The 10,092-nt window shown below is 48.3% G+C and overlaps 1 protein-coding gene across 3 annotated transcripts in view; it reads right to left on the bottom strand.

Moving 5' to 3' along the window:
* dctn4 (dynactin 4) overlaps positions 1-7,331 on the bottom strand; it is a 44,119-nt gene extending 36,788 nt beyond the window's left edge. The window contains exons 1-2 of one of the 3 annotated variants that reach the window (XM_072512727.1): positions 7,153-7,331; positions 566-636 (exon numbers count right to left, since the gene is read on the bottom strand). In XM_072512727.1, the coding sequence (XP_072368828.1) occupies positions 566-636; positions 7,153-7,287 (206 nt within the window). In that variant the 5' untranslated portion in view covers positions 7,288-7,331. Of the gene's footprint in view, positions 1-565; positions 637-5,884; positions 6,082-7,152 lie in introns of those variants that run through there. The other 2 variants (XM_072512728.1, XM_072512729.1) reach the window with 2 other exon arrangements.
* Positions 7,332-10,092: the final 2,761 nt, after the last annotated feature.

Raw genomic sequence — 10,092 nt, forward strand, 5'->3', positions numbered from 1 at the left:
GTGATATCAGTGACTGAAGTGGTTAGGATACTGCAGTGTCCCTGGGCTACGAAGTCAAATAAAATGCAGCTGAACCTCCTGCTCCTGATTTCTGGATAGATGGTGTACAAGAGTGAGGGGGGTAGCGGAAAGCAGGCCAGGCCACAAAGTGCTGCACTGTTGGATAACTAGCTTGCCAACTCAGCGATGGGTGACGCAACAGGCATGCCCAATAGAAGTGACTGCCTACAAAGGAAACAGGGGGGGGGTTCAGCTGTACCATGAAATATTAAAGAATACAACACACAAGATGGTTGATATGTGCAAACCCCCAGCACTCACCTCACCCCAAGTAGCTGAGGAATGCCAACTGAAGTACAGGGGTTTCAGTACTGCATTAATTCCACACAATGAAAGAGATTGAGCTGACCTGCACTTCTATAATCCGATACATTAAATCTGCCTTTAAGCACGGAACTGGTCAGTGGTAACAACAGCAGTTTACAAGGAGTCATACATAAACTGAACTGAGAGAGACATGACTTCCACCAAGTTGGAACCCTTGACAACAGATAAAGCAGCTCACCTGTTCTTCTTGAGTTTTGCTTCAGCTGAAGGCATGTTCTCCAGACAGCTTGGACAGTAATGGGAGTCCACCTGGAGAGAGCAAGGTAGGCCTTCAGCAACTGCACAATAGCCACACCAGCTAAAACTGCACAAATACCTAACCACTTACTAACGAATTAGGATGCCCTGTGAGTACATGGTGACAGCTGTGGCTCAGTGGGTAGCACTGTCCCAAGTCATGGGTTCAAGCCTCACTCCACAGACCTGACCCCAAAATCCAGGCTGGCACTCCCAGTACTGAGCGAGTGCTGCACTGTCAGAGAAGGCGACAGATATAGATAGTTTGGATGTCATTGAGGGCTAAAAAAAACAAATCGCATTGTGGGGTTTTGCTTTGCACAAACGGGGCAGCTGTATTTCCTGCTTTACAACAGCAACAAAGTGTTTAGTTGGCTGAAAAGTGCTTTGAGATATCCCGGGATTGTGGAAGTTCTCCTTCCTTTCAATCATGATCGTGCACTTACAGGTGAGGCAACAATAACTTGCATTTATACAGCGCAATTTCCACAGGAAAATGCCCAAAGACAAGTCAGAGTGTAAATGAAAATATACTCAATGAGTCAAAGGTGAAGCTGCTGGGTTTAGTGACCAAAGCTTCGCCAACGCAGTGATAAATGACCAGTTACTTTACTGAAGTTCATTTACTGAAGTTGGGTGAGGAAGTCAATATTGGTGAGAACATTGGAATAGTGCCATCAGGTCATATTGTCCAGTTGAGGGGGCTGGAGGGGCGTTGATCTAAGGTCTCATCTGCAAGGTGGGACCTCTGACAGTGCAGCACACCTTCAGTACTGTACTGAAGTCTCGACGAACTTTATACGCCCAAACTCTGGATTGGGATTTGAACTGTGGTCTCCTGACTCCGAGCTAAGGTGTCAGCCTTTACTCAGTGGCAGCATCGAAGGCAAGGAGCGGCAGGATTCCGGAGTAATTGCTGAAGTTGGGAGAGCAGTCTGAATAGCATTTGCCAAAACCAAACCATGAGTTTATAATGACACAAATTGGGAATCTCAGCAGGAGTGTGTGTATTGGGAGAGAGTGTATTGGAAAGGGGCGAGTAGCTTGATTTGGATACTCTTAGGATTCTGCTCACTCATCACCCGCTGACCAAAAACAGAACTAACGTGGGTTGCAGTCAGTATGACAGCGACGTGACAAGAAAATCACATGATTTACCATCTTAAACAATAAGCAAGCTCTACATCTTTTGAAATGTCATATTATTTTTGTGAATTGACTAATCTTGCGCTTCATTTTGAAAACAATTCTTGATTGACGATAAAATCTGTGGGCTGCCTTCTGTGCCTCTCACAGCATCTTTGGGTCTTTTAAAGTATCCATTGCGGTCTCCTAGTGAACAGCAAGCCCAGCGAATTTGATCATTTGTGCTTTCTCTCTCTCTCTCCCCCGCCCAGTGCCACCTTGATTGCTCACTGGAGGCTAATCTTGTCAACCTCCAAATGCCAGGTGGGTCAATAACCAGAGAACCATCTACACATTTCTCTCCAGCCAGTGAATGTTCATCCACACACAAAATAAAAAGCCCTTTTCTCGGTGACTTTCATTTTGAATGAATGTGTTAACCTCTTGGCTTTGACTGAAACTTGTATATGGTGACTCCATTTCCCTCCCAGGCCATTGACTTTAGCTTTGGCAATCTTGCCATCCTATTCTACTTTGAACTGAGCTTCAGAGCCTACATCCTCTATCACAAAGAGCCAGGTCAGGTATGATAAATTGAATGATCTCTATAAGGAGCACCCTGAACATCAATACAAACTGGCTTGTCATTTTACTTGCCCAAATATGCTGGCACCAGTAGGTTAAATAAACCCAATGGCAGCACAATTTGCTCGACTGCTGAGAATAGTTACTCTTCTAAGATATTGACACCAGGCATAAAATACCTCATCAGTTCCAAGTGGCTGATCTCAAAGACTGGGAGACTGAACTAGTAACATTACAGCGCAGCTTCTGAAGACAATTGAAATTCAGGCAGTATTAGTAATCCTCGTCACTGTCTCACGTACCAATTCTAGTAATGCTGTCACAGTCTCATTAAACAGTACTAATACTGCCTGTAACTGTCTCATTAACCAGTACTATTAATGCACGTCACTGTCTCACTAATCAATACTAGTAATGCATGTCACTGCCTCACAAACCAGTACTAATAATTCCTGTCACCACCTCACTAACCAGTACTAGTAATGCCTGTCACTACCTAACTGGTACTAGTAATGCCTGTCACTGTCTTATTAACCTGTCCTAGCAATGCCCCCTATTTTCTCACTAACCAATACTAGTAATGCCTGTCACTGGTACATTAACCAGTAGTAGTAATGCCCATCATCACCTCACTAACCAGTACTACTGATGCCTGTCACTGTCTCGCTAACCAGTACTAATATATATCACTCTTATTAAACAGCACTGCTAATGCCACCGTCTCATTAACCAATACCAATTAAGTCTGTCACTGTCTCGCTAACCAGTATAAGTAATGCAAGTCAGTTTCATTAACCAGTACTAGTAAAGCACACCTTTATCTCACTAATCAGTACTAGTATGCCTGTTACCACCTCACCAACCAGTACTAGTTACGCCTGTCAGTCTCACTAATTGTTACTAGTAATGTACATCACTGTCTCATTAACCAATATTAGTAATACCCATAACGGTCTCACTAACCACTACCAAAAATGCACATCACTGTCTCTCTTTTTAAAAAAAAAATTTAGAGTGCCCAATTCATTTTTTCCAATTAAGGGGCATTTAGCGTGTTCAATCCGCCTACCCTGCACATCTTTGGGTTGTGTGGGTGAGACCCACGCAAACACGGGGAGTATGTGCAAACTCCACACGGACAGTGACCCAGAGCCGGGATCGAACCTGGGACCTCGGTGCGTGAGACTGCAGTGCTACCACTGCGCCACCGTGCTGCCCTATCACTATCTCTCTAACCAGTTATAGTAATGCATATCACTACCTTACTAACCAATATCAGTAATGCCCATCATTGTCTCACTAACCAGTACTAGTAATGCTGTCTCACTCGGCAGATGCAAATCTTTCCCTCTTCCCTTACCAACCCCTTTACTCATTTTACGAATCTCTTAATTTTCCTCTCGCCAACACTGTTTCAGCGGAAACGCTTCTAATCTTTCATTTCCCTTTATGGAAATAGATCACAGACCAGCCAATGCATGTCAATATTTACTGGGGGGGGGGGCTCCGCATTTATTCTGAGGGGGTAGTGGTGCAGGGGAGGCACCTGAACTGTCTCATTTTCGAACAAAAGGACATTGACCCAAAACATTAGGTAAATGTTTCTCTCCTCACAGACATTTCATAACCTGCTGAGTCTAACATTTCCGGTTTTAATTTCAGATTTATGTCAGCCTCAATGAGTTGAATTTTTTTTTACTGTTAGTTGGTTCTGAAACTACAATTTCCTTCCAGGTCTCTCAACTGTTTCAATTACTCTTTTAAAATTGTTTCTGCCCAATCCTGGATCCATCCCATCCCATCCCAAGCCTCCTCTCTTCTACCTTTATCAATAGTGCTCATTTCCTATTTAATTTGCTAGCCAATTTGAAGGCAGCATTTACTTAATCCAACCTTACTGATTTTGGGAACGGGCTTCTCCTGTGTGCTCAGCTCTAATCTTTTAAATACTAACTAACAAATCCATTTATTATAATTCTTCCTTCATCTCTCCAAACTTTGCCTTTTAAAAATATAAACCTGGCCCCTGTATTTTGGTGTACGGAGTCTCAGATGATTTTCTACTGGATTATTCGGTGGTCGCTGCATCACGCTGTTCTACATCTTCCATTTCCTGCTAATATCTGGGGCAACTACAAATTCCAGGTCAAGATGAGTCATGAATCAGTCAAGTGCTATGCTCGCACTGATTCTAAACCATTTGGGCTTTCCAATTCATGCTCTTTAGCATAAGAGGTGTCACATTATAGATGAAACATCAAACCAATACCCTATATGCCCTCTCATCTGGCCATAAAGACCCCACAGCATTTTCCAAGAGTGGGAAGCTTTCCCTGGCGCTTTCCCCTGGTCAATATTTATCCCTCAGTCAATATCACTAAAAGGTGAGCTGAGGAGGGTGCAAAAATGCTTCAGTGGGATTTGGACAGGCTGAGTGAGTGGGCACATGCAGTGTAATGCAGATAAGCGTGAGGTATCCGCTTCAATAACAAAAATAGGAAGGCAGATTATTATTTGAACTGGAGAAAATTGAGAGAAGTGGATACTCAGTGAGACCTTGGTGCCCTCATGCATCAGTCACTGAAAGTAAGTGCGCAGGTACAGTAAAGAAGGCAAATGGTATGTTGGCCTTCATAGTGAGAGGATTTGAGTATAGGCACAGGGATGTTTTACTGCAATTGTATAGGGCATTGGTGATGTCACGCCTGGGGTATTGTGTGTAGTTTTGGTGTCCTTATCTGAGGAAGGAGATTCTTGCTATGGAGGGTATGCAGTGAAGGTTTACCAGGCTGATTCCTGGGATGGTGGGACTGTCATATGTGGGGGACTAAATCGGATAAGATTACATTTATTGGGAGTTTAGAGGAGAGGGGATCTCATAGAAATTTACAAACTTCTAACAGGATTAGACACGGTAGATTCAGAAACCATGTTCCCAATGGTGGGGGAGCCCAGAACTAGGGTTCATAGTTTGAGGATAAGGGGACTGAGGTGAGGAGAAATTGCCTCAAACAGAGAGAGATGAATCTGTGTAATTTGCTACCACAGAAAGTAGCTGACGCCAAACGTTGTGTAATTTCAAGAAGGAAGTAGATATAGCTCTTGGTGTTAAAGGGATTGAGTGGAGGGGGGAGATACGATCATAGTATTGAACTTGATAATTAACCATGATCACAATGAATGACGGAGCAGACCCGAACAACCGAATGGCCTCCCCCTGCTTCTATTTTCTAGGTTTCTATTAAAGCAGCGAGCTCAGTAATTGGCACTGTTGCTTCACAGCACCAGGGTTCCAGGTTCAATTGCCAGCTTGGGTCACTGTCTGCGGAGTCTGCACATTCTCCTAGTGTCTGCGTGGGTTTCCTCCAAGTGCTCCGGTTTCCTCCCACAATTCCCGAAAGACGTGCTTGTTAGGTAAATTGGACATTCTGAATTCTCCTTCTGTGTACCCGAACAGGCGCCGGAATATGGTGGCTAGGTGATTGTCACAGGAGCTTCACTGCAGTGTTAATGTAATCCTACTTGTGACAATAAAGATTATTAAGATTACCCGGCTGTTCATCGTTAGTGGGAGCTTGCAGTGTACAAACTGTCCTGCTTCCTACATTGCAACAGTGACCATTCTTCAAAAGCACCTGATTGGCTGTGAAGTAGCTCAGGACATACTGAGGTTGTGGAAGTAGCTCGGGACATCCGGAGGTTGTGAAAGGCGCTATGTAAATGCAGGGATTTCCACCTAATGCCACCATGGCAAAGTGAAAGGGCCCCCGAGAGTCTTTTCAATCAAAGTTTCAGATTAGAGGGGGATGGGAGGGAAGAGAAAGAGGAGTTTGGGGGGGGGGGATGGAGCCTGGGGGGGGGGGGGGTGATGGAGCCTGGGGGGGGGGGGAGGGAGAGATGGAGTCTGGGGGGGTGATGGAGTCAGGGGGTGATGGAGTCTGGGGGGGGGGGGGTGATGGAGTCTGGGGGGGGGGGTGATGGAGTCTGGGGGGGGGGGGTGATGGGAGTCTGGGGGGGGGTGATGGGAGTCTGGGGGGGGGTGATGGGAGTCTGGGGGGGGGTGATGGGAGTCTGGGGGGGGGGTGATGGGAGTCGGGGGGGGGTGATGGGAGTCGGGGGGGGGTGATGGGAGTCGGGGGGGGGTGATGGGAGTCGGGGGGGGGGTGATGGGAGTCGGGGGGGGGGTGATGGGAGTCGGGGGGGGGTGATGGGAGTCGGGGGGGGGTGATGGGAGTCGGGGGGGGGTGATGGGAGTCGGGGGGGGGTGATGGGAGTCTGGGGGGGGGGGTGATGGGAGTCGGGGGGGGGGTGATGGGAGTCGGGGGGGGGGGTGATGGGAGTCGGGGGGGGGGGGTGATGGGAGTCGGGGGGGGGGGTGATGGGAGTCGGGGGGGGGGGGTGATGGGAGTCGGGGGGGGGGGGGTGATGGGAGTCGGGGGGGGGGGGGTGATGGGAGTCTGGGGGGGGGTGATGGGAGTCTGGGGGGGGGGTGATGGGAGTCTGGGGGGGGGGTGATGGGAGTCGGGGTGGGGGGGGTGATGGGAGTCGGGGGGGGGGGGGGGTGATGGGAGTCCGGGTGATGGAATCTGGAGGGGGGGGGGTCACTCCCCCAGCCTGTCTGTCTGCCCGGGCTGCGGCCCAGCACTCGGGCCCCGCATCCCAGGCTGTCTCTCCCGGGCTGCGGCCCAGCACTCGGGCCCCGCACCCCAGGCCGCTGCAGACGGCCGCGGCCTCGCCCTGTCGCCATGGAGACGGGTGACTGACAGCTGGGCGGGCGGCCATTGTGAACCGCGGTCGGCTGGAAGCGGCGGCACCTACTTCGTGGGCGACGCACTCAAGCGAGCGCAGCTCGTGGCAGTAGCGGCAGAAGTAGAGCTGCGAGAGCGGCAGCCGCAGCTTCCTCTCGCCGTTCACCAGATAAACCACCCGCTCGAGCTGCAACAGCGAAGCCATCTTCCCGGAGGCACGTTAGCCACGTCTGCTGATCACATGGTCGTGACGTCGGCGCGGTGCGTGCTCCCGACGTCTTCGCCGGCCTACTGGTGACGCGATGGCGTAACGACGTCCGCCGTGCCTTCCTACACTGACGTCATCCTGACTGACGTCACAAGAGCCAGCATGCCCACCTGCAAGTCCCATTGATTGTAGCAGTCCATTCAGTCCATTGAATGGTGAGGCTGGAGTGCTGAGCAGCATAAAGAACAACTGGCTGACATTTTTTTGTTTTTAAATATATTTCTCAGGATCTTACATTTTCCAAACAACGCAACAACATTTCAAAATCCATATATTGTAATAAGCAAAGAGAAAAATGGCTCAACATACATGTGTGCAGGGGTAGACAGGAGAATAACATTAGAGGGCGGCACGGGAGTTAGCACTGTTGCTTCACAGTGCCAGGAACCCAGGTTCAATTCCAGCCTTGGGTGACTGTTCTCATGTTTGCATGTTCTCCCCGTGTCTGCGTGGGTTTCCCCCATGTGCGGCGGCTTCTCCCACACTCCAAAGATGTGCAGGTTAGGTGGATTGGCCATGCTAAATTGCCTTTATTGTCCAAAAGGTTAGGTGAGGTTATGGGTTACGGGGATAGGTGGGGACTTGGGCTTAAGTAGGGTGCTCTTTCCAAGGGCCGGTATAGTCACGATGGGCAGAATGGCCTTTTTCTGCACTGTAGGGGTTATTATAAGAGGCTCCATACAATCATTAGATTTAGCTAGATGCCTCTATAAGCCCCACCAGAGACCAAGGGAGAAAGACGATAAAGCCATGAGAAGATGATAAAATAGTGCACAGCCTTCCATGCAGTGTCTGCTCACAATTACCACGAGAGTTCAAGAGATTTTTCACACCTGACCCATATACATCTCCCTCAACTCCAGCAGCTCCAGAAGCATCAATGACACACTGCAGCCTCCCCTCTTCAGATATCAACCCCATCTGCACCAATACAGGAAGCAATCATGGATTCTTTATACCCACCCTTTAACAAAGAAAATGCGCAAAAACCCCAGTACGAAAGGAGAGGTACATATAGACCTCACAACACAACTTCACCCCAGTCTCAAGCCTATTACAGAACCAATATCATTCCACACATTTATATAGAGAGGACCGGCAACAACATGTTTGGGTTAGATCAAGTCTTCAGGGCCTCCCAAGAATAGCTGAGAGGAAAAAGAGCTCGAGCTACCAGAAGTAACCCACAGGATAACAAAGGATGAGGGCCCAACCCTGGTTCCATATTTCCCTGGCACACACCGGTCACCCATCAATGATGAAGATGCAAGATTCAACCAAGAAAGTATTCCATCCCCCAGCTGAGAACAGGGTGTCAACCAGGACTTAGCTCAACTCCCGGCCCCAGTGACCTAAGGAAGCAATACCCAGTCTCTCAGGAAGTCCTCTTCAAGAAGGGACATTCCAACCTCCAGGGGCAACAAGACATAAGCCACAGGACCAGATCTGGACTCGCCCAACCTCCCGACACACAGGAATCAAGACCCACAGGGCCTCCAATACATCCCAACACCTACACCCGAGCCAGATCTGCACCTCGCCAATCACATCCAGGATAGTGTACCACCCTCATTTATACTGAAATAAAAAGGATGGTTACGCCAGCCTCAGACAAGGAGCACGGTAGCACAGTGGTTAGCACAATTTCTTCATAGCTCCAGGGTCCGAGGTTCGATTCCCAGTTGGGTCACTGTCTGTGTGGAGTCTGCACGTTCTCCCCGTGTGTGCGTGGGTTTCCTCCGGGTGCTCCGGTTTCCTCCCACAGTCCAAAGATGTGCAGGTTAGGTGGATTGGCCATGATAAATTACCCTTAGTGTCCAAAAAAGGTTTGCTGGGTTGTGGGGATAGGGTGGAGGCATGGGCTTAAGTGGGGTGCACTTTCCTAAGAGCCAGTGCAGTCTCGATGGGCCAAATGGCCTCCTTCTGCACTGTAAATTCAGCGAGGAGAAGAAGGATAATCAAGGCATCCAACAGTTGGTGCCCAGGGAGAGGAGCCATTATCCTCATCCCCAATACAACCAGGGGAAAGTTCCCTCAACCACCGGACCAGACCTGGGTTAGTACAGCACCCGGCTCAGTAACAGCACCCGGCTTACCCGGATGAAGTGAGGAAGAGAGAAAATAGGGGAAAAAACCCGAAGGGAAGAATGCCCAGACTGATCTAAAAATATCAACCATCGTCCAGCACTGTCCGCCATCACAGGAAGGAAACAAAAGAACAACCTCTCTCTTTGTGGGCAGCACGGTAGCATTGTGGATAGCACAATTGCTTCACAGCTCCAGGGTCCCAGGTTCGATTCCGGCTTGGGTCACTGAAGGAATCTTAAATTTACAGGATCTTAACCTGTCGAACTACACCAAGTTTGGGGGAAGCTTAGTTGATGAATCAAGTCCTGGCGCAATACGACAAGTTGTAAGATTTGTAATATTTGTAGACTGTGTTAAGTTGTTCGATTCCTTGTATTATTCGACTGTGTATAGTTGAAGGAATTTATATCATCTCTGCTATTCGGTTATCAGTAGCACTTTGCGAATACTGGAACTCAGCAGAAATTTGCAGTATAAAGTCCTCAGGTGCCAAAAAGAATTGTTTTATTTGTAGTTGCTTGATTACAATTTGAAAGTCATTTAAAAGGCAATTCGTAGACAATTCGAAGCTTTCAGAGAATTACAGACATTATCTTTCTTTGCTTAGGCAGACAGCTCGAAAGTAACTTTTTAAAGGTCAAAGTCTGGCAATGA

Source organism: Scyliorhinus torazame, chromosome 7 (genome assembly GCF_047496885.1).
Source record: "Scyliorhinus torazame isolate Kashiwa2021f chromosome 7, sScyTor2.1, whole genome shotgun sequence".
Taxonomy (NCBI): Eukaryota; Metazoa; Chordata; class Chondrichthyes; order Carcharhiniformes; family Scyliorhinidae; genus Scyliorhinus; species Scyliorhinus torazame.